Source organism: Morone saxatilis, unplaced genomic scaffold (assembly GCF_004916995.1).
Source record: "Morone saxatilis isolate NCDOM2014 unplaced genomic scaffold, NCSU_SB_2.0 Contig15, whole genome shotgun sequence".
Classification (NCBI taxonomy): domain Eukaryota; kingdom Metazoa; phylum Chordata; class Actinopteri; family Moronidae; genus Morone; species Morone saxatilis.
In genome coordinates this window covers 8,778,479-8,803,616 of record NW_023339707.1, presented here as the reverse complement: position 1 = coordinate 8,803,616, position 25,138 = coordinate 8,778,479, and the positions used below count along the sequence as shown (strand labels likewise).

Sequence of the window (25,138 nt, the reverse complement as noted above, 5' to 3'; positions counted from 1 at the left end):
AACAAAAAGATAGAGAAGCAGCTCCAGAAAGACAAACAGATATACAGAGCAACACACAGACTACTACTTTTAGGTGAGTTTTATTTATTTATTTTGCTTTCTATGCTTTCTGCTTCACAGGCAAGTCCTCGGTGTGCACAGCTGAGGCTCTGCTTCCTCCCTGCATAACCTTCTGGGATGTTGTTTTGGGAAACATTGTCAACAGTGTGACTTTGCCATTGCATAAGGCTAAAATGCAGCACTGTGCTGGGTTTTCAGCATGCTGCTGTCACATTGACAGACTACCACTACCAACACCAAAACATGCTGTAGCAGAGAGTCCATAGGTCGGTGTGAGAGTATACTAAAGTGACATAGAGGTGAATATGGTATAAGGTGGGTAAACCGCTGTCAGTGGTGATCATAGGATAAATAGCCACTCAAAACTAGTTTTATATAGTTAATTTAAGCATGATTGTTTTAACAGATCGTATTATTATTCAGCCGTAGTAGCATGGGACTACCTATCATACTCTACAGTGTTCAATCTGGCATGTAGGCCTTAAAAGTTGGCTGAACTGACACTAGTTTTACATTACATGCCATTTTGTGGGTGTGTTGACCAAACGGTGTCTTAAGATAATGTGACTGTAAGGAAAAACACACTGAAACCTACTTAATGTGGAAATGAACATGTGTAAGACTCAACATGTGGTGGTGTGTACTCAGAGAGTGAACTGGAGGTGGGCTGGGTCTCTACATTACATAAGAGACAAATAAGAGTGTCTAACTTTTCCCTGCCGTGCTCTCCTCGTATGTCCATTCGCAGGCTCACCACTTCTATGAAGCCGTGGTGTTCTTTGTAAAAAATCATAATATCTGATTACAGAAATGCCAGTGAGAGCGCGTATTGTACGACACGCCTGTATTTATATTGGGGAGGAAGTTGTGGTGACTTTAGGAAAGCAGAAGGACAGGAGGACCCATACGAAAAACAAAAAAAAGATGTCTGCCGTAAAGTTAGCTACTTTTCACTTATATAATCTAGTAGTTTGACTTTATGGCAGACCTGTGGACCTTTTTGGAGGAGATGTTTAAACAGTGAACAAAGACAAATGAAGCCCAGGAAAGGCTCACTATCAAAAATATATGCTCGGCCTTGTGCTTGGTTTGGTATCTGAAGTTATACAATCCATATTCTTAACGTATGGAAATGGCAGTGAAAGTGGCAGCCAGGAGCTAAAACAGGCTTAACTGTTCAACATTTGTGGTGTCAAACTTTGTGTGTTAAGTGCAGGTGGCATACACATGTTGAGCATTATCATGTCTGTCCATCAGGCTGAAGTTGTTGATCATTGGATTATGCTGCTGAGTATAATTGTAACCTGCAACCAGAACTACACTGATCATTGGATTAACTAGATCACCTAATTAAACAGTTTGTTTAACTTTGAAGACTCACACCTACAAATGGGGAGATGACACAAATATGTGTTGTATTAAGGGGTAGTAGTTATTTTAAGTCCCCAGTTGACAAAGTGACACTTTTACAGTCAAGATCCTCAATGCTCAAAATATGATGACCTTAAGGTAACATTCAAAATCAATCTATCAATCTCTGTTTATGAATGTTTATGCATCTGCACCTTGCATGAGGATAAGTGAATCTCATAAACCTCTCACATGGCCTAAAACATTTATCCAACAAGTTACTTTTTTCATTTTTATCATATTTCCTGTCATGTTTTTATAATATGTTCTAGATACATTCTTTCTTTCTTTATTTGTGGATCCCCATTAGCTGCCAGCAAGGTAGCAGCTATTCTTCCTGAGGTCCACACACAACTAAACACTCATACATAATCAAACATATAATACGTAGCACATTTCTACATTACCATGAAGTTTTTATTCGCCACAAAATTGTGTCACACAATAAATGAAGTGATAATGGTGCAATTATTACAAGTATTTGAATTGACAGTGCAATTCTGTATATCACCACAATATATGCTAATCAGAGGGACAAACTTGCATGCACAAAGCTCTGCCAATGTTTGTTATATGATAATGTAAATATACAGGCATCTTGTATTTAACATTGACTAAAGGTTTTGCATCCTGCCCCAGAGATCATTCACATTGTAGTTGATCAGAGTTCATGACTGTTGCACAATTTACAATCTGTATCTGCATTACAGTGGCAACTTTTCTCCTTGTCTCATGTAGATCGATTTACCACTGATGTTATCAGGAAGTTCAGGTTATAAATCGCTGCGAGTCAACCAGATTTAACAGCAGCCGTGCTACAGTAGCTGTTAACATAACACACGTGTTTTCTGATTTCTTTCTTAACCTCTCCCACAGAAGAAAAGACTATATTGAGAAAACCGGTAGATTATAGTGTCTTACTCTGTATCTCGTCTGATGAGAGTTACACACAGTTTTGGTAATGTGTGTTGCAAAAGTCACCCAACTTGGGTTCACGAAGGTCCTTTCACAATATAAACACATTTTTGAATTGACATTATTTTTGGAGATATGACTCAGTTTTTAAAACTCTGTTAGTGTGGTTTTGAGTTTCAGTAGCATACAGACAGACTGGGTGAATATTTCCTGTTGGACTTACCACTGATGGCCAGGATCCTCAAAAATTCACTTTGCTGATGATTTGCCTTGCAGACTAATCCAGTCACACATCTTAAATGCATCAGTGTTTAATGCTGTCTTAAGAAACAGATGTAGTATGCAACCAAAATCAATTTCTGGTACAATTCCTGTTGTATTTTTTATTTAATGCAGTTCTTTTGCCCGATGTTATGACGTTTCTGCTTCATCAGACAGTGTGGTGTGGGAAGAGACGGGTTTATGGGAGAGAAAGCGGAGAGCTGACAATGTGACATGAGGTCATCAGTCAGGTTTCAGAGCATGATGTTATGAGTTCATGGTATCCGCTGTGGCTTGCTGAACCACCAAAATGCCCAAGTCCAAGACTCTTCTGTGGCTTGTCTGATAATGTGCGTAACAGCCACAAATAGGTCTCATGGATAGGAAACACTGGCTATAACATCCTAATACCAAACTGTTGCATACTGCCAGACAGTCAAACCACTTTAAATTGGTGTTGTCATCAGATGAGTGTAACGGTGTCAGTACATTTAATCACTACTCCAAAAGTCACCAAAAACTCTTCAGGGGCTCCAGTTCACCTGTAAGGAACACAAACCACAGCATGTCTGTCTGCACATGCTCCGTTGTCACATTTTGAGGCTTTTGAGGTTTTTGTAGATTTAGTTTGACATAACCAACGTTGTCTTGAGACGAGACACATGGCTGTACAAAGACTGTATATCATAATATGGACACACTGCATTGTGAATAAGAGAAATGTTTAATTTTATTTATTGGTTTATTTAACAGGGATGCTGTACATAAATACATATCGCTTTAAATGGGCCTGAGTTAGCCAAATGACCATCTGTAGTCCATGGACAGATGTTACACACCTAAAAATGAATTTAAGATTAACATTAAATCAGTTATTGAAATATATAATAATAAAAAAAGGATATCATGTTGGCAAGATAAATTTAGCCTCACTGTCTTCACTTTGTTTAAATGACTTGTTGATGTTTTTGCAGATTGGTGAATGTTTAAGCTTCACACTCTGACTTTTATACCAAATACCACTTTATTTTTGATTTCACATAATCTGTACAAAGTATGTGGATCCTTTGCTTAAGACATCAAATGTATTTGATTCAGGGAATGTTATGAGTCGTGGTTAATTAATAAGATAAAGAAGAGGAGACAGAATAAAAAAAAAAGGGACGATGTTTAAGGTCTGAGACAGGAAAGGCGTTGAACTGTGTGAAAGAGCTGCAGCTTTTAAATGTTGAGCTTTAAGCTGCTCACTCTTCATGCAGTTATGCTGCAGGTGTGACTTTACAGATCAGCTGTGAGTTTCATTCTCACAGCAGAGGCACACAGGCCATCCGGTCAGCATACAGCTGCCTGGCTAGCAAAGCTAACCACAGCTAGTCTCTCTTAATGCCTTTCAGCAGCATTAGTTTAATCATTCTTGCGGTTGTGTTGACAGCCTAACACCACAGACACAACAGTGATCACATTTTCCTCATAGGACATAAAGGCATATGATGAGCTTCTAAACTTCTGTTTATTAGAAGAGAGTTGTTACATCCTTGGAGGGACGGGACTGAAAATGGATGACTGGCAGTGTATTCTAGACTAAACTGAATCTGACGAGGTGTCAGACTGCTGCTAAATACAGCTTAACACCTGCCTTTTTTAGTGTAATTTGTTTAGTGGTACGAGTTGATGGAGTTGGAGGAACTAACAATGTCTTTAAAAATTAAAACTCAAACTAGTTATAACTTTGTGGTAGTACAGCAAACAGAAATACACAGCTTGCAATCAATCACATGACATTATTGTGTATTGGTGATGGTCATCAAGGCAGAAGCTAAAACTTTGGAGTATACTTCCTGTCAGACACTAAAAATGTAACGCTACCACCTGTTTTTGAAGGGAAATGTTGAAACTTGCTTTCTGTGGAAAAGTCAGTCATCATCAAGTTTAAAAATGTAATCTTGTGATTGGGATCACAGTATCTAGTGGAATAATCCAGTTTATTATTTCAGCCATGACCATGCAGCACTGTCCTTGCCTCCACTCTGAGTTTGCCCAAATAAAGTCACAGTCATGTATGAAATTTTCTGTTTGTTCATTGAAGGTTTCCTGTACGTCATAGTAAGTCACAGCTCATGAACATGAAAACCCTGCTAGGTACATTATGGGGAATAGGACTACTGTACACATGCTGTAAAGTGGTATTTCAGACAAATGTGTGGTCTATATCCCAACATTATGGGTGTGTGTATGTGTGTGGTCTTGTTTCACATGTCAACAGATCCCTAATATCTCTTTTTGTCCCTCTCTCTCTCAGGAGCTGGAGAGTCAGGAAAGAGCACCATAGTGAAACAGATGAGGATCCTACATGTCAACGGCTTCAATGCAGAGTAAGTATGATATGATTAAGCGCCTAGCAGTAGCTGAACATGAGCGTATATCTAAAGTCTGTTTAGGCAGTATCAGCTGAGTGCACCAGATGATACCTCTGTCCCATTTCTGGGGCTGCACCCGGTCTTCTGGAAAACCCAGTCCAGGCTGAATCTGCTCCTCCTCTCAGACCCTTAAGCCAAGTTCGCACTACGTAGTTTTAGCCCTGATTTTCCGCTCACAGACTATATTGGGAGATCGCCGACAAATGCCCCCAGATTGGAGGCAAATGAGTGTGCGCTGGCATTGTATGAACTGTACAATGATGCGACCTTGCAGGCTGAGCAAGAGCTCACAGAGGCCAGAAAAGTATTTAGCAGGCTAAGTACCTGGTCGTGTCCGAGACTACTGGGGGAGCCATGCAATGAGCTACACCCAGTGAGGGCAGACACAGGTAGCCTCGCTCTCCAGCACCAAACAGGGAGCAGCAAACAGTTAGTTACTTTGGTAGCAAAAAAAAAAAGATACCAACACACACATATTGGACAGTGAATTAACAACGTTATGAGATGCCGTGTATCTGACCCACCAAACAGCATTTATTTTAGTTAGAAATCTTAAAACGTATATTTGGTGATTCTCATCTTTGAAGTCAGAAAGTGACATTGTTCATCTCAATGAAGCTGCAGGGAAAGTCCCGCTAATGTGGTAAACCACGGCAGGTTCCATGATGCCTCAGTTCACAGTAAGAGCTGGGACATCCAATTTAACACAGCATACACAGACAACTTGAAAATAATTCACAAGGTTAACAGCATATACATCAATATAACCTGTTTTTTTATCTGTAACTCCCAGATCATTAACAACATATCCAAGTTGCCAACAAAAACAAACAGTGAATTACTATTTAAATCATGTTGGGGCATTTTCATTGCTCAGTTTTATTGTGTTATTGTGTTTTCACTGAATTCTGTCTACTTGAATGAAATGCCTGGTTAATACGTTGTGGTCATGTGATAAAAGTTTGAGTTGATTAGAATTAGCTTTATGCAGTGGATTGTCACTGTTGACAGCCCTGTCAACCCATCATGATTTGGATCTGGTTTATGAAGTGTGGACTTCTCTTTGGGTTTATATGTTGGCTTTTTGGATCAAATAAGACTAATCAGCCAAAACAGTATGAATTTAGTTTATAGTAATTTGACCAATTATTCTCCCCCCAGATAAAACCTGTGTGTTGTCTCATAACTGGGCCTTTTATTTGTGCGATTTGGCCGGTCAGACTGCTGTGCAGAAATGGATGTTTGACCTCTGAAAAATAGGCTAACTCAAGCCTGGAGTGTTGTTGGTGACGTATTTAATATGATATGTCAATATTTGCAGGTAGAAATGATTGATTAATTGTTTTCACTGAAAGTGAGCTAATCTCTCTGCTGATAGCTGGCTAGCTGCTCCATGTAATATTAACATACAGTAGATGCTAGCTAAGCCAATGCAATATAACCACAGTAAGGAGAATATTGAGTGCTGAATTAGTTGAGTCTAGTTGTTAGTATGGTTTTTATTTAACTCCATTGTGACAGGGATTATATCTTCCTGTGAGCTTCAGTAAATGCATGCAAACGAAACTCAGATCAGACTGTAAAACTAGACGGTGCCGATCAAATATGAATCAAGATTCTGTTACTACGTTGCTCATTTCTCACCTCAGATGTTTTCAGAAACATATTTTAGTCTTTGTTTAGCTGTAATGCAAGAATATTTGTGCCCAGTTCATTCTGGTTGTTGTAGGATTTCCATCTTTGGTCATGTTGCACCATTTCTTGTAATATGCGAACAATATTTGCATATTTCTACTGCATAGTCAGCCCAGTTTTATGAAAAGACCAACAATGAAATTCCTCTTTAAGCTTAGAATAGAACAGAATATCTTGTCTGAACATGTAACAAACCTTCTGTGCAAAAATAAATTGTGTCACAGAGGGCAACCAGGAAGTAAGGTTGAATTGAGCTTTCTATAATGCCTCCATGTCACACCAATCTGGTGCCCCAAACACGGTAAAAACAAGCAGCTGGAATTATTTTTTCAGATACTATTTTTACCTGCCTACCTAACATTGTTCTGTTTTTGTAGGTATAAATGTAATGATTTGTTTTTATAATAATAATATAATATAAACTTTATCTGTAAAGCACAAGTTACAAAGTGCTTAACAGAACAAGATGGTCACACAGTCAATCAGTTACTTAAGTAGTAAGTTCAACTGCTGCAGAGCGCTAACGAAAAACACTTGGTTTCCTTTTGTAACAAGTTAGGGTGGTCCTACCTGAGTGGGGGAAGGCAGCAGCTAGGCTCATAGAGTGTGAGTAAATCTATGATGTAGGTAGGAGTGAGGCCTTGTAGGGCTTAAAAAGTAATTGGTAAAAGTTTAAAATCAGTTCTATACCCAACAGGTGGCCAGTGTAGCATTGTTAAGTTGAGAGCGATGTGGTCTTGTCTCTTAGAATTTGTCTGATGGAGATGGGAGATGGCCTTTTGGTTGAGTCCCAGATACAGGGAATTACTATAATCTAGTCATGACAACATGAAAGCATGGATGATTTTTTTCAAGATCTGCTTGAGATTAAGAAAAAGTAACATTTGCAATGTTCCTAGACAGAGAGACCTTGCTGATTTGTATGTCAGCAACAAAGCAAAGTCAAAGATCACACCCAAATTGTGGGCTGAATGCATGATGTTGGAGGACAGGTTCCCAAGACAGGTTTTTGGCATTCTTTTGTTGTCAATTCTTGAATTTAGTCTCTAGACACACAAGTCTCAAGTTTTTCTTCCAAAAGATTCCAATTCTGCTGCTCTCTTTTTCTTGCTTTTTGGTTTCTGGATCACATCCTTGACTTGTGCTTGTTTCAATAAGCAAATCGTGTGTGTGTGTGTGTGTCGTCCGCTGCTCGGTGTGGGTGGTGGCTGTGTGTGTTTGCGCGCTTGTGCCGTGCTCGCTGTGTGTGGTGTGCGCGTCGTGTTCCGTCAGCCTGACTTGCATGTACCGCTCTCTGAGAGATGGAAGCCATCTCTTGCAAGTTACCCCACCGACCGCACAATCCAGCACACACAGGCAGAAACAGCGATTACACCCAACGCGTGACTCACCAACAACCTGAGCTCGTGCCTTGTGCAATCAGAGCTAGCGACGCGCCGCGGCACACGCGGCCCGCAAAAACTAAGGCCCCAATTAATACGTCAAATAAATAAATACACAAATAATAAATAAATCACCGGCATCCACCACCACAATAACACATCAAACTTCGAGGCGGGCAGGACGCGACGGCGGCGCTCACATCAACTCCACCTCAACACACCGTGCACAGCTGCCCACGCCCCTACAACTAACATCCAAAAAGACCCGCAAACACCGCCCACAACCCAACCAACACAACCACATATAACATAAAACAACACCACCACCACATAACCAATAACAACACACCAAAATAAACTAAAAACAAAATAAAATAATATAAAAATAAAAATAATATAATAATAATACACAAAAAAATTAAAATAATATAATATATATAAATATATAATATAATTATAATATAAATATATGTTCTTCCATATGTATGTGTTTGACATTTTACTTTTAATGTATCAGTCCATATGGTCTCATTTTAAGTCTAACAATGGATCACCTTTGTTTTTGAACATCTGCTAAAACCATAACAACAGGCCAGTTGCTTGTGGGTCTCCACATGACAAGCATAGTTTTATTAAGCCTGGATCCTGAGGCAGGACATAAATTTAATGATTTGGGACTGAAAGGGTTCAATAACGCCTGTGATGAAAGAGTTTGGGTGAATGGATTGAGTGTTGTGGTAACCTAAAGGTCAGAGTAATTGGCTTGTGACCGGAAGACTGCTGGTTCCAATTGCTGGCCTGACTTTGGTAAAAGGAGTGAATGAATGACTGACTCAGCTCCCTCTCTATTCTTCCCAACTATGACTGAGCAGTCCTTGGGCAAGGCATGTAACTGCCAGCCTCATCACTAGAGCTGTTAAGTGATCAGCAGCTGAGGGCTGTGGATGCGTGGGACAGTTTTCTTCTGCAGGAAAAGCTTGATTATTTTCATATTGATTTCAAGCCCTGTCCCTGTCATCGGCTCAACATCTAACTGTTAATTCTCTGCATTTATTCCCCTCATTGTATCCCAGACGTCGTCAATGTAACATGTTGTGTCATGTCTTCTTGTTCTCTCTATAACCACACACAGGCATGCAGTCGTACTCTCAACTGGAGACACACACACACACACGACCATGTGATTTTTAATGACTATCAGGTTGAAAATGTAAACAAGGCCTTCTCAATCTCCCTCCTAACCCAATAAACTCTGTCTTACCCCCTCTTTTCTCTCTTTCTCTTGTGTGTCTTGGTGCGCAGTGACCTCACAGGCTTCTCGGGCTCTGTTACCATTTGTCAATGAGTATTGCACAAATTGTATTGTCAAGTCTGCATGTATTTTTTTTTTTTATCCAGTACATGAAATGATTTTAGTGGGAATGTAACAGCTACCTATTGTTTAATTCAAGCCTTTCCGGACCAAATTCTGAATTGGATTTGTAAAATGTGGATTTTGTTTCGAGGCTTTTCTTCCTTGTAGCTGTTACCAGATTCTAGTAACTGTAATAATAACCACTTCCTATGTCTGTGTTACTGATGCTAGAGAGTAAATGTTTTAATCTATAAAGGGCCAAAAGTTATAGTATATCATTGCAGCGACATATTAGCGTGGCCCAGAAAAGGGTATGCGCCTGTATATGTGTGTGTATGTGTGTTTGAGTTGGAGCATGGTGTGGGGGAATACATTCTCAGTATTGACCAGTTGTGTTTTAGCCGATCAAAACTTAAGTCTCCATGTTCACGTAAGCTTGAAGAATCAGATTAATTGAGAAAATGTCCTTGAGACAGTTTCTACAGCCTTTGACTGTAGATGGTGGTTCTTTGTGTATATATGAGGCACATTATGTAGAACTAGCCTGACTGTGACAGAACAGCTCCCCCCTGTGGACACTGTGCACCCTGCTGTAAGAGAAGAAAGCACTTCCATCATGGTTCTCCGTATCTAAAAACCAGATCCATCATGCAGCAACATGTTGTAAAGGAAATGTGCAGCCTTTGTTTTTGGTAACCAAATGGATGAGTTGAACTTTAAAATGCAAATTGCACTGGTCTAAAGAAATTGATAAACATTTGCATGGATTTGTTCTAGTGCAGCAGTGTCCCTTATGAAAAAGTAAAAACTGGCACAGGAAAAAAAGGGGCCCATCTTCCCCTTTGTTAGAACTATTGTAAACACAATGCGCTGTTGTCCTGGCAGGCTCAAGGTGAAAGGCTAACTGGCTCTCTGGTTGCCTTTATTAGAAACATTTCTGTCACAGAGAGTCCAAATGTCTTGTGCAAACAGCTATCCTTCACAGCAGACAGACATAATTTCTCTACGACGCGTGCCAATGAAGGTCTGTTTACCCTTCGCAGATCAAAAACAAACTCAATGCATAAGACTGTAGTGTACCATGTCACGGTAACATGGAACTCCCTCCCTTTTTTTTATTTTTATTTTTTTTAAAAACCTCACTAAAACAATTCTTGCAAACTAAACCCTCTTTTGTGTTCAAAAGAAGAGCATGCCATCTGTGATGACTGGAGTCTCATGGAAACTCATGAAGTGAAGTTTACTCACCACGTGGAGTACTACCCCCGCCTGTAAAAACAGCTGGATAATGTCTTCTGTGGCTCTGGAGGAGCTTGTCGTCACCCTTTTAATACCCCTTTAATATTGTAGTTTAAACTTAAAAACAAGTATCAGGAACCACAGTGGGTGGTGGGTCTGTTGTTTGTGGGCCCTTTTAATTACATAGCGAGAGTAAGTAAAAAGGCAGTGGATATCAATGTACCGCTATTTCCCTTTCTTTCTTTGTATTTCTTACCCTGTCTGTATGTTACTGCTGTACAGCAATAATCTATAACACGATTGTCACTGAACTTGTGTGTGTCTGTTTCAGAGAGAAGAAGCAGAAAATTCAGGACATCAAGAATAATATTAAAGAGGCTATTGAAGTAAGTGGTGTTTTCTTCTATTATACAAGAGCAGAAATGACATGAACACAGCCAGAGTTGCTTTAGATTGGGTTTAATTGAACTGTTCATACAGATTAGCAGACAATCACTCCTGTCTTCTTTTTAATAATCATAAATAATGTCCATCCTCTGTCTTTCTGTCATCCACATTGAAATGTATTTTGTTTGATTTTGTGTGCTTGTGACAGACCATAATAACAGCTATGAGCACCCTGACACCGCCAGTGCAGTTGGCGTGCCCAGAGAACCGGTACCGGATCGAATACATCCTCAACCTTGTCAACCAGAAGGACTTTGAGTTCCCATCTGTGAGTAATACAATATCAGACCCATTTGATTCAGGTGTACAGCTGTAGCTGATATAATACATATAATACAATACACAGGTGCAGGTATCTACAGCTGTGAGTGTGTCTCAGTGGATCATAGTGGGTAATAGTCCCAACATCCCAGGTGATAATCCCTTGACACAGGTAGCAAACACTGAGGTTTTCTAATGACCTGATGGGTAATGTCTGTGTGAGTTTAGTGTTCTCAGTGGGACACTTCCATTAACTAATTGTCCAAGCCAAGATACTTAACCTGAAAGTCTGGGAGTCTCACTGTTTATCCACAGCCACCTGTGGGGCCAGGCTTAATTCACTTTTCAATTCACTCAGTCTCACAAATGAACAGAAGCCATTGTTCATTTTCTAGTGATGGGAATTAATTTGTGTTTTAACGTCCTGCTACCATGATACTCAGTATATGTTGTCACTGAGCTGTCTGTCTGTCTGAGCTGTCTGTCTGACCAAATGATAACATGTTTTTAAAGTTACACCACAGGTCCCCTTTATAGAGAATATGGCAGCTGAGCAGTTTTGTTTTCATAACCTTTGTTTTGTTTTTGTTTGTTTTTTTTAAAGAAAACGTTAACTAGATGTCCACTCAATGATCATTTTAATTTCTATTTTTTTAAACTGATATTCACTCTGATGTAAATTAGCTAAAACACATATAAACACTGGCATGGTCCTTTTTAATGCTTTGAGGCATGTTAAAATGTCTTATGGGAAGAATAATGTTTTGACTTGCCTGCTAATTAATGCATTAATTGACATAATGACCTAATTAGCACAACTGCTTGTGTTTAATGTGATGGTGATTATGGAGGGACGTTAGGCAGCTAAAGCGCCTCTTGTTTCTTTCCATACAGTCGTAGATGACGACCTTCACCAAACAGGGTTAGCTGTCCTACCCAAACTATCACACACACACACACACACACGCACACACACACATCAACCCTGCTGAAGTGTCCTTGAGCAAGACACTTGTTGCGTACCAGCTCCAGTGGCTCTGTTTTTAAGCGGCTCAGGGGGATTGATATTGTCACATCTCGTATCAGAGGATTCAGGTTTTACTCGATTGTTGTAATGTAACACTGGAGAGAGAAGAAAGAGAGGCAGTGATACAGAGAGAGGAAGCAAGGAGCAACAGGGGAATAGAGGAAGCATTACATCAAGAAAAGAAGAATGAGGTTTTTATTAATTTTTTTTCTTTTAAAGCACATGACTGAAAATAAAAGAGCGCTCTGTTTGTAAACACATGATGAGTTTGGTGTTATGGAGGACGGCGTGATAAAAGGATTTTCTAACACATAAAGGACGATGCAGCTGATTTCTCTCACTAACGGGTCGTTGACGTTGCAATTAATAACACATTTTCCAGGTTTAGTGTGAATTTGAAGCAGCTCAACTGCAACGATAAAATTAATTGATCAGGTAATCAACAGAAAATTAGTCTTAACTATTGTGATGATCGATCAATCGTTTTAGTTATTTTGTGAAGCAAAAATGTCAAACATTTGCTGATTTCTGCTTCTCAAATGTGAAAATTATAAACTGAATATATTTGGGTTTTGGACTAAAACAAAACATTTGAAGACGTCACCTCGGGCTGTAGAACATTTATAGACAGAACAATAATTCAATTAATCAAGGCAGAAATCAGAAGATAAATCGATAATGAAAATAGCTGTTAGTTGCAGTCTTACAAGGTTCTAAAGTTTTCTTTATGATGTTCCTGAAATTAAAGTTGAATAAACATAAGTCTCTTCAGCACAACTTAACCATAGCAGTTTAACAAAAGAGATAAAAGGGAAGAAAATTAGATTTATAAAACCTTGGTCTTAATTTTGCAGATACAGTAATGCCAGCTTGGATGTGGCCGTTCTATACTACAATCCAGCAAACAGGTTTAAAATAGCTCAGAATTTAAATGACATTAATTTAAAATACTTCTTTGGAAATGAAATTGAAGGTTAATGTTAAATTGTTCCAGGCATTGTAAACATCTGTTGGATTTCCAACGCATTGGATGTTTATAATTGATTGAAAAATTAGTTAAAAGTTACTTATGGAAGACGATGATCCTCTTTATTCCTTAACGGGGGGGTAGCACATGTATATTTAAGTCAAGTGACCATCTTTATTAGATACGTTAATCTATTTATTTACATGTTGGCACTAAGCTAACGCTCTTATCTGAGTGATTTATAGCGAGTGAGCAAACGAATGTTAGTGACATTTCATTAAGATACATCAGCTGTTAAGGAATCAAATCTGTGAGTTTTCCTATGCGGGATGCTCTCTTTAACCACTAAACCATCCTGCTGCCCCAGGAATTCCACTCATGCTGAGCTGTTGGGAAGCAATTATTTGTTTACGGTTGCTGTTGGGCTTTACTTGTTTGGTTGGTCGACTTGTTTATGACGAGCCCCAGCAATAGTTTCTTTCCAGTTTATGAACCAAGGATGGCGTTGAAGTGTATTCTGGCCCGCCTCCCCACTTGGGATCAGTGCACCCCAAAAGAGACCAAGGGGCCAGGCAATGTTGTAGCCTGGTGTGTGTGTTTGTGTGTGTGTGTGTGTGTGTTGTGTGTGTGTGTCTGTTTGTGTTGTGTTTGTGGTTGTGTTTGTGTTGTGTTTGTGTCTTGTCTGTGTCTGGTGTCTGTCTGTGTCTGTCTGTGTCTGTCCCTGTGTCTGTGTGTGTCTGTGTGTGTGTCTGTGTGTGTCTGTGTGTGTGTGTGTGTGTCTGTGTCTGTGTCTGTGTCTGTGTGTGTGTGTGTGTGTGTGTGTGTGTATAAGTGTATAAGTGTATAAGAGTGTGTTATTGTCAATTCATCTGGTTGTCTTTTATACTATATTCTTTTATACGTAAGTATTGGATAACTTCAATCATTCAAATCATTACGCATAGCAAATTGATCCATCCATTAATCCATTGATCTATTCCATTACAAATCAGTAGAATGTAATGTATTCCCGCTCTGGAACAACGAACTAGCCTGTTTCTGACCTTAAATTATTAACCAAGTTCCCGTTATTTCACTTAAACAGGCCTCAATATACGTACACACTGCTGAGTCACTCCAGTTGGTCTATACTTGATGTTTATCTGCACCTTCACATCAGCGTATGTGATCTGTTGAAGGTTGCAACTAATGATTATTATTGATTAATCTACAATCATAAAAGAGAAGAGAAGCAAATCCTCGTATTTGAGAAACTAGCCAATGTTTTGCCATTTTGCTCAAAAAATTACCCAAATGTTCATTTGATTATGAAAGCAGTTGTTGATTATTTATGGATTAATTGATAGATCATTTCAGCACTGGTTTTTCCTAATGTCACATAGTTAATCAATTGATTTCTTTCATTTTGGGGTCAATATACTCTGAGCAATGAATGCCTCCCGAGTTTTGTTGCTCTACATTGATGCATATTACAAATATTTAATGTATGTTTACACACAGGCTGGCATAGACAGAGTTTTAATTTGTAGTTGTGAGGTTGTTGAGTTGTTCGTTAGGTAATACGTGATAGATTAACTTTATCAATACCCCAAACTCTTCAATAATCTAGCTCACATGTACTGCCTGGAACACTGTGTTTTCAGCAACTTTCAAACATCCTTGAAATGAAATGAACAGAGGACACCTGTTGTTTAGTCAGTACAAATAATGCAAGTAGAAGTGAAGTGGTTAATTTATGCTGTGTCCCAGCGTCTATAGTGCCTGTATATAGTCTCTCTTTCCCTCCACCACTATTTACCTTTACAGACATGTACACAGGCATCGCCCAGGCACAACGTACACTGCATGTGGTGTCAACAAAAACGCTGAGCGCCCGGTGCCCTCAGACACACGCATCATAGATGACACACAACCCTGTCCTCCTCTCTTTCGTCTGTCATAGCTGTCATATTTGGTGTAAGATGCACAGTAAATCATACAGAATGTCTCCTGCTTGTAGAACACTGCAGCAGATGATTATCTAATCAACCAAATGTTGCAGAATGTTGTACTTAAAATGCACTATGTAAAGTTTTTGACCCGTGCTTCACATGTCAGCCTGGTAAACACACAAACACCAGTAAATTACTCCAGTTATCCTATTAAGCAGCCAGAATGAATAAGATGCTCTTCTGTGACTCGGACAGTTTCTGCTTCATGTCATTCATGTATTTCTGTTTCCCCAATTCCTCCTCAGGAGTTTTACGAGCATGCGAAGACACTGTGGCAGGATGAGGGGGTCAGGGCGTGCTACGAGAGATCCAACGAGTACCAGCTAATCGACTGTGCACAATAGTAAGTAGCCATCTGCCAGTACAGATACGTGGTGACATGATCTCGACACTGAGATACCAGGAGGTTATTAGGTGCACCAGTATAATTTAATGCAACAGCTTCGCAAAAAGAAGTATTAGTGAAGCTTATAATGTTAAGTTTTTATTGGCACAGCGTCAGAGAGGTGTTGATTCAACGTTTCATTATTGAGTAATTTTCTCAATTAATTACCTTTATTGTTTTGTCTGTACAATGTTCTTATTTAACTCACATGGGCTTCGGAAAAACTGGTGGTTCTGTGGCGCTACCCTAATTCAGTTTCATGTACACAGTGTGGAGATTTTACCACTTTTAGCCAAATTCATATATATATATAAAACTTTATCCATTCATGTCATTAAAGGACAAACAGACAGAGTATCAGAGATATGTGAAGTAAATGTTATTACATTTTACGCTGGCATACATTGAAAGGTCAGTCACAGGAGAAGCTCTTCTTTGTATTTCCTTCCTGTATGTACTGACAATATTAAAGGACCAGTGTGTAGGATTTAGTGGCAGCTAGCAGTGAAGTTGCGGATTACAACCATCTGAAAACGGCACAGCCTTTCTGAGCGCGTAGAAGAAACTATGGTGGGCATGAAACTTTGAAAAAAACACACAAGGCCCCATCTACAGCCAGTGTTTGGTTTGTCCGTTCTGGGCTACTGTAGAAACATGGTGGTCAACACGGCAACGTCCATAGAAAGACCCCTCTTTTTACATAAAAACACAACAATTCCTATTTTCAGGTGATTTATACGCTTATAAAAACATTCCTACGAAATAAATCTTAAATGTTCCACACTGTATGTTGCTCCAAATCAGTTTGCATCCGTAGTGTTTTTATCAGTGGTAGCCTCAAGGAATCTCAGCAAATATTCAAAGCCGAAGCAACACAGCCTGTTTATAAAGCTACTGAGGCAACGCGGGAATCAGTGATCTCAAACAATGACAAATCTCAAGATCTCTGATATGTCTTGTGTCTCTGATATGTGCAAGAGCCACTAAACTGTTTCTTTAGTAATGCTCATGTTCAACATACTGGAATAATGTCCGATACAGTTTCAAATATGTGCACTTGGCGGTATGTCTTGTGTTTATCTAGGCCCAACACTGCCACCTGTCTTAAAGACTTTTGTTCTTTTGCTTTTTCCCCAAGCATCTTTCCCCCTGTGTCATTAACCTTGTCATTGTTGTATCTAAATGATACACATGTATTTATACAAATCGCACTAGGGCATCTTAAATGTATTTTAACACACAGAGTTTCTAGTTATTATTTCCAAAGCAAAGGCAGGTGAAAGCACAGAGAAGTGAAACATAATAGTGAAATAGTTTTCATGTAACAGCAGCAGTTTGCAGTGTTTGGGAGCAAACATGGCCGAGGCTGAGTCATCCACAGATCAGAGGATTTCTAAAGGAAGGGAAGGGGTGATGTTTGGGGAGGATACCTTCGCTGCTCAGCTGTGGACTGTGAGCCTGTAGCCTGAACTGCTTTTTTTTTTTTTACAAGTAAATCAGTCTTGGTGAATATTACTTGCATTTAATTTAGCACTTAATGGTGCTTAGGTGTTTTAAATGTTTACACTGGTAGTAAGTCCCCCCCTGTTTCTCCCTCAGGTGGTTGAGATGGTACAGTCCAGTCTTTTGTTCCGTCCCTCTTCTCACTCACACATCCAGCACAAAAACACAAACTCATCCTGCTCCTGCTTTCGTTTTCTCCCCTGTCTGTCTTCTTTTTCTCCATCTATCTGTCTGTCTCTCTGTCTGTCTGTCTTCTTTCTGGAGCTACTCCAGCCGCACTAGATTGGGAGCTGATAGACTATTAATAGCGCCTGTGGTTGGGTCTCCATGGTAACTGTGCTGGAGGCCAGGGCACTGGGGAGCTATTTTTGAAATCTGCTCTGTAATGTCAGACAGACGGCATTACGCTTTCATTCTCTGTCTCTCTCTGTCTCTCTCCTTCTGTTTTTTCCCCTCCTGTTCTCTTTGTCCATCTTTCCGTCCCTCAGTTTCTCTTTTGTCTTTCAGAAATAAACAGCTTTTTGGCAAAGTAAACGGTAGATCCTCACTGCTGCTCATTTCCTTTTCCTGTCACCTAGTTCATGTGTGATGCTAAAGCTGACTTCATGCCTAAGTTTAGTGGATGATGCAAACTAACTAATTAAACCAGCAGCAGGAAGTTCATAGCTCCAAATGGCTGCAAATGGTAACTTTATGAAACAGCTTAAGAAACTTCAACACCCAGAAGTTGTAGTATTAAAATTAAAATATATTTTCATGTAATGACATGGTAGTAAATTGCACCCATCAAGATGATTTTGACCATTCTGACCAGTCTGTAATGTTTTTAAGACATCCAAAGGTGAAATAGGTGATAAGTTGCTTTAATTATTTTATTTTATCTTTGTATAATCCACCATCTCTCCAAATATAATATCATAGATTGCTGGTTTTGTTGCATTTTACATTGATGGATCATCTAAAGTTGAAGTGAAGGTGTTTGGCAGATGGTGGCAGATGCTACAAATGCTCCCACCTAATAACTTAATGTCAATAAAACCGTTTCAGTAGATAATACACCAATAAATGAATAATAGTGCCACACACTTAAAGCTCTCTGTGTTTGCCTGTGAAGGTCTAAATAATCACTTCTGTGATGTTCATTCCCTGTTGTTGTTGTTGTTGTTGTTGTTGTTGTTGTTGTTGTCCTGATCATTTCTAGATATGTTTATTAGCTTTTGACACATGTACTGGTGCATTTTGACATGCTGGTCAGTGCTTTGGTGTTTTCTTTGGCTATTGAATGAGTAGGGAGGATGCATCTGCCCTGAAGGTCACCCACCCAGCAAACAACAATATAATTTATGTTGGTTTTAGTCACACTGTCAAAAGTTTGTGTTAAAGGCTTTTTCATGCCATGTAGAACCAATCTGCTGTACTTCATATGATATCCCAGCAGAGATGCTATGTATAAATATGAATGAACCTTTTATTTAACCTTTTACTTAAAAACACATGATGCTTTTTAAACGTTGGAACAAGTTGTAAAAGAGAGTGCTCGCTGCAGAAAAGTGACGTTTGGAGTTCAAACTGTGGAGAGTAAATCTCTGTGCAATAATGGAGCCACTATCTGATCAATAGTTGACTTATTTGTTGTTTTTTCTTCTCTCTTCAGCTTTCTAGACAAGATCGACATTGTTAAGCAGAGTGACTACACTCCAACAGATCAGGTGGGTGAATCTCTGCCACCTCAAAGTTAATATTACTCACACTTCATTATGCATGTATATCTATGTTTCCTATAGAGGTTTTTTTTAAGACTAAGTGGGTTAGAAAATGTGGTTTGTATCAGACATTAATGAGCAAAAAACAGAGCCGTGTTATATTATTTTCACTTTTATAGTCAACATTTTATTCCAGACTATCAATGTTAAATCTTATGTAGTCGTTGTACCAAAGTTGCCCTATGCAAGCCTTGAAATAGGGGCAGAAAATAAAAATCTCATGTCCCAGTTTCTCTTAAGTTTTTCACCTGATCCAGAAAATAAGGACACAGAAGCAATTTGTAGAGTGTAAAGCTTGCTCCAGATTTGCATAGTAATCATTCAAGATCCTGTAGCATGTCTTTATGGTCTTGGTTTCTAGTATTAATATAATATAATAATTTCTGTTCTTTCTACCAGGATTTGCTGCGGTGCAGAGTACTGACTTCAGGAATCTTCGAGACAAGATTCCAAGTGGACAAAGTTAATTTCCAGTGAGTAAAAACTTAAAATAAAGGGGCAGTGAATTAACATGTATATAAAAACTGACTCATAGCTTCTGTATTAAACGTGTACTATGACTCAAATGGACCAGCCTAGAGAATCTAAGATGTACAGTTTCTCCACATGATGGCAGTATTTCCCCTGCTAACACTAATGTTTGATTTTCACAGTATGTTCGATGTCGGTGGTCAAAGAGACGAACGCCGGAAATGGATTCAGTGCTTTAACGGTAACCTTATTAATTTCTGCTTCCTCTTACTTCCCTCACATCGCATCTTTCCCCCTCGACTGCGTCTGACGTATCTCTGCATCTCTCTCGTCCTCAGATGTAACGGCCATCATCTTCGTGGTGGCCAGTAGCAGTTACAACATGGTGATCAGAGAGGACAATCAGACCAACCGTTTACAGGAGGCCCTCAACCTCTTCAAGAACATCTGGAACAACAGGTGAAGAGAGAAAGATACTGTGCATGTTGTTTCCTGACGCTCTGTAGAAGTAAAGATGATGGGGAAAATGCCTTTCTAAAAGTGTGTTTACACTGATTCCCACTTCCACAATGACAAGGAAGGAAGAAAGCTCTCAGAACATTAATAAATGTTTGTTTTTTTGGCTTTTTGCAACTGTAGACAAATAATGTTATTGATCAAGCTCAGTGTCAAGGCTGGGAACTTTTTATGAACTGGCCTGCTTTTTCTCTTGAAAATGATTGCATAACCAAGTGCAGGGGTTTCCTAGCAACAAACACAGCATAACACCAATCAAGGGTAGATCACGTACCTTATTTACAAGTTCCTGCGGTGTGTAAGCAAATAAAAGTTGCAGAACGGCGGAAAATTACCAAGATCTTTGGCAGCGTGTCTTGCATCACAGCAGGCATGGTGGTCACTGAGTTTGATGCCTCAGTTAAATGTTCTTATCCTCGTACTGAATCCAGACTGTCAAAACTTACTCCATCCTTCATATTGCGGGTTTCAGTTGTGGAGATCGTCTGAACTGTTTAGATTTGTCTTTTTGCAGTTAATGCGGACACACTTTGGGATAATAACTTAACCAAGTCTAAGCAGTGATTTTCTTCTTGTGTCCCTTCACACTCAGACACAGTTTAACGGTTTAATGCGCAATGTTAATTCATAGTTGATTTGTGATGTTTTCTTCTCTTCAGGTGGCTGCGGACCATTTCTGTCATCTTGTTCCTAAATAAACAGGACCTGCTAGCAGAAAAGGTGCTGGCTGGGAAGTCCAAAATCGAGGAATACTTTCCTGAATTTGCTCGCTACACCACACCTGACGATGGTGAGCAGTTGTACAGTAATACTGTTTTATCTACTTACACTTTACCTCATACAGCCATTTATTTAGACAGAAAGATGTCTAAACAATATATAAAGTAGCTGTAAAGATACAGCTGCCTTTTTCAACTTGTAAATATCTCCTTTAGACACTGCTTCTTTATTTTGGGAAATAATCTAATCATTGTTTGTAAAGTAGGGTGACCAGACGCCCCAAACTGCCTCAAATAGTCCCAGCTGGAAACTGTTCTCTGAAAAATACCAAGATGTCCCAGTTTTCCACCACCACCTGTGCCAAATATGTCCTAGTTTTTAAAAACCCCTTGCTTGTCACTGTAAAAGTTTCCTGAGCATGCAGAAACATCCCTATGCTTCCACAGGGATATACCAGGACATGCACTGGTATTTCTGCTTTTAGTGTGAAGAAATGTGTTTTTTTAACCTAGGAAGTTCTTCATTTAAACAAATAAACCTGTGAGGGACAGTGCATTTGGTGTTATTGACCACAAGAGGTCATCCTTGATACACACCTGTCATTGATGTTACATAAATATTCACATCATTGTGTATTCCTGCTTACTAATAAATTTAAAAAAGGCCAGTCTCTATCCTGGTTGTTGTATTTGAATTATTATTATCTGAAAGATTGCATGTTATAAGAAATTTGGTGTCATTGGCGCCTCTCTCCTCCTCCAGCGACACCAGAGCCTGGAGAAGATCCTCGTGTTACAAGGGCAAAGTACTTCATAAGAGATGAATTCCTGGTAAGTGCATAGGCATAGATATGCTTTTATTCTTTACAGTATGTAAAAGAGTGTAGAGGGTAAGTATTTTTTCATAGTCGGTATCATTGTTACTGTTAACCAATCCCCTAATAAGACCAAAACCAGCAATTAACTAACAAGTATTGTCTGATATATCATATTCCTCTGTGCCATAGAGCTTCATTGTTCAAATGCTATTGAAACGCATCAGTGAGCCACACTGTTGCATTGGGTGACATGTTCCTTCATTACGATCAGCATCGGCACTGTAGTTTATTTTGAGGTCATCCAATATACACCGACCTGCTGCTGCTGTAAAAACTCACTTGAGCACCAAACGTGTATTAATCCACAGCTGAAAATAGTGCCCAACGGATGTACTATTTACTTCTGTTTGCTAAAAACTTATTTTGTTTTTTTTAGTTAAACTGTATATTTGTGAGGTGTTTTTAAAAGTGTGTCACAGACAGGGTAGGAGAATTGGAAAGTAGTGAAGACGGACTAAACATTATTTGTTTTGGTCTTTTTGTTGGATTCGCTGGCAATTGACAAGAAAAAACAATATATAATAATTTTATTGGCTTAACCAAGTATGTGTTTGCTTTACATCTAAAATTGGAAACAGTTGCTGCTCTTGGAGAAAACCTCAACAGTTAATCAGCAACTGTGTTAGTTCGTAACATAGTCAAATATTTTTTTCACCTTTTCCTTTGTCAATCTACAGAGGATCAGCACAGCAAGCGGGGACGGGAGACACTACTGTTACCCCCACTTCACCTGTGCTGTCGACACGGAAAACATCCGCCGTGTCTTCAACGACTGTCGAGACATCATCCAGCGGATGCACCTGCGGCAGTACGAGCTGTTGTGATGGGAGAGGAAAGGTGTTCGGCCAAAAACACAAAAATACATCGGACTATGAAAAAACCCTGAACCCTGAGTCTCTGAACTCCCCTCTTCCACAGAAGTGTGTGAGCTCTTGTGAAAGAATGGGGGCCAAAACACACACTTATACACTTATACACTTACACACACACTTACACTTACACACACACACACACATACACTTACACACAGTAAACACACCCTGAACCCAGAACTTCCCCTGATGCAAACTCCCTACCTGCAGTAGACAGAGCTGTTTTGATGGAAGGGCTTGAGGGGCTAACACATTAACGGATTCTGATCTCCACTTTCAGCCATACTCCCAGTTCCTCAACTCTCAACATCATATATTGTCCCCATACACGTTACCTTCACCGTTCTCCCGAGTTGCCCAGGCTGGACTGTATTCCCTGCAGTGTGGAGGGGGTGTTGAGGTCAGGATGAAAACTGAGAGCGCTACTACTTCAGTGCAACTGGGAAAGAAAGAACTGCTGAATTACTGCAAATAGAGAATAAATATGTCACAACAGATCAGCTGAACACTGTATTTAACAAAAAAAACACAAGCACTGTGCTCAGGACTTGACTCAAACCGTGTACACCAATCCTTCCTATCACTTACACACATCCATAAATCCAACCACGGGATCTGCTTGCACACTGAAACGTATCACACCTGCTTTTTACTGGACTGCACAACCGGGGTGGATCCAGAAACGTACTGATCCACAGATGAGTGGCAGTCTCGTTGAGCTGTCAGCACAGAGCTTTGAGATTTAACAGACTAAGTGACTGGCTGCGCAGCCAAGCCCCAAGGAGCAGCGTTACCACAGACTTAACGGACCAGGGGGGCGGGTTGTGACCAGTCAGTCCACCGGGGGTGGGCGGGGGATTCACAAAAAGCAGGACCGAGCCGACTCCGATGTGAATTTCTCTGATGGAGTCTAGACACATTTGACAGGGACGACGACAACAGTCCTTCAGCTTCTCCACAGAACTGTTTTGCCACATGACTTTGCCTTGTTGGTAGTGGAGCAAAATGTGAGGAGGATATATTGAGTTTAAAACAAAAAAGAAACAAAAAAAAGCCAACTTTTATGGAACTTAACTATCGGAGGGCAGAAAGCATCCTTCTACAGTACAGTACCATATAAGTTAAAGAGAACTCTCATCTTGTCATGATTGACCCTGTTTTACTGTCTCCACAGCTGTTTTTGTCTGTGTAGACTTTTGTGCCATTGTGCCCTGTGCGCTCTCTTTCTTTATCTTTAATCTTTCTGTCTCTGTCATTCTCTCCTTTTTTCACCCTCTTCTTTCTCCTCTAACCATTTCACTCACTCTCCACCTTCACATTTTCTCCTCTCCTTGCTCATTTGCTCCTTCACTCCCCACCATCTCCTTCCCATCTGCACTCCTACCTTCCTGGCAGTGCTCTTTTGTTTTAAGAGAAAATAAAATATAATAATCCTGGAATATAAAAGAAAGAAGATTACAACAACAAATGGGACACTAATTATTATTATTTTTTACTCATGTGGTCAAACTGCCTGCTCGCACCTCCCTGCCATTCCTCCATCTTTCCTCTTCTCCCCTCCTTCCTCCCCCGACCTCTTGCTCCTTTGTATGTCTGTCTTTACTTTACTGCTGAACTATTATTCTTGTACAGACTGTAAAATGTATTATTTTGTACAACTTTATTGAAAAAAATAACTTTTAGAAGATCCCTGTGCCTTGATCACGACTGTACGTGTGTAATGAGCTAAAGTGGGTGTCATACTGCGCTGTATAGCTTGGCCAATCCTCTCCTAACTCCCCGCTTCCCTCGCCACTTCCTCCTCCTCTCTCTCTCTTTCTTTATCCCTCTCTCTCCTCTGTCCTCTCACTCTCTCCTCGGGGACGGAGGACAACCATTCGTAGCTTTTGTAGTTTTATTTCTCTCCCCTATCCTCCCATTCTCTCTTTATGATTTAAATGTCTATTTTTGGATCCATATACCCCAAAAAGATAAATATATGAAATGTATATGGGTTTTAAAAAAAGTATTTTATTAGAATCAAATGAACCTTGACAAATTGTACACTTGATAGTGTGCGTATTGCTATAACTTAAATCCTTTCAACTGAAGTTGTGTTCAGGTTTCTTTTGTTTTCTTCCGTTGACATCTGCAGAGGACATTTTGAAGGGGTAAAGAGGAGACGACAGATGCAAAACATTGCTTGTTTCTACACAAATCTTATTGTTTTGCTAAAAAAGGCCAAAAAAATTACAAAAAAAGAAATTAATTTCAGTTTATTTTCTGATGATGGGAGAGGGGAGGGGGGGTCCTCCTTCCCAGCCTTGCACAGCAGAGGCGGCCTGTACAGTATTAGCATCTCTCTCATTTCAGTGCCCTAGTCTTCATTTAATGTGTACATCAAATTATGGGTCTCTACTTTCTGAACAGAAGCTCTAAGAAATAAAGTTTTTTTTTGGTGCAGACAGCAACAGGTCTGTCATTACACATATAAACACACTCACAGGCAACTCGTTCTCACATAAGCTGCACTTTTAAAAATCTTATCCCAATTTTTTTTTCTTCAGTTGGACGGCTTGGTCGTAAATCCACACCAGAGGAAGTGGAGTTTCCTCTTCGTTCAGCA

General features: G+C 39.6%; 1 protein-coding gene across 1 annotated transcript; it reads left to right on the top strand.

Annotated features, from left to right (window-relative positions):
• On the top strand, positions 1 to 24,979 carry gnas (GNAS complex locus; the record flags this gene model as incomplete). The annotated part of the gene is given in 12 exon segments (XM_035656722.1): positions 1 to 73; positions 4,946 to 5,018; positions 11,065 to 11,119; positions 11,329 to 11,448; positions 15,672 to 15,769; positions 18,969 to 19,023; positions 19,477 to 19,550; positions 19,731 to 19,789; positions 19,887 to 20,007; positions 20,724 to 20,854; positions 21,547 to 21,614; positions 22,339 to 24,979. Coding segments are annotated over 12 exon segments (1,074 nt in total), but the record flags the coding sequence as incomplete, so codon positions are not given.
• Positions 24,980 to 25,138: the final 159 nt, after the last annotated feature.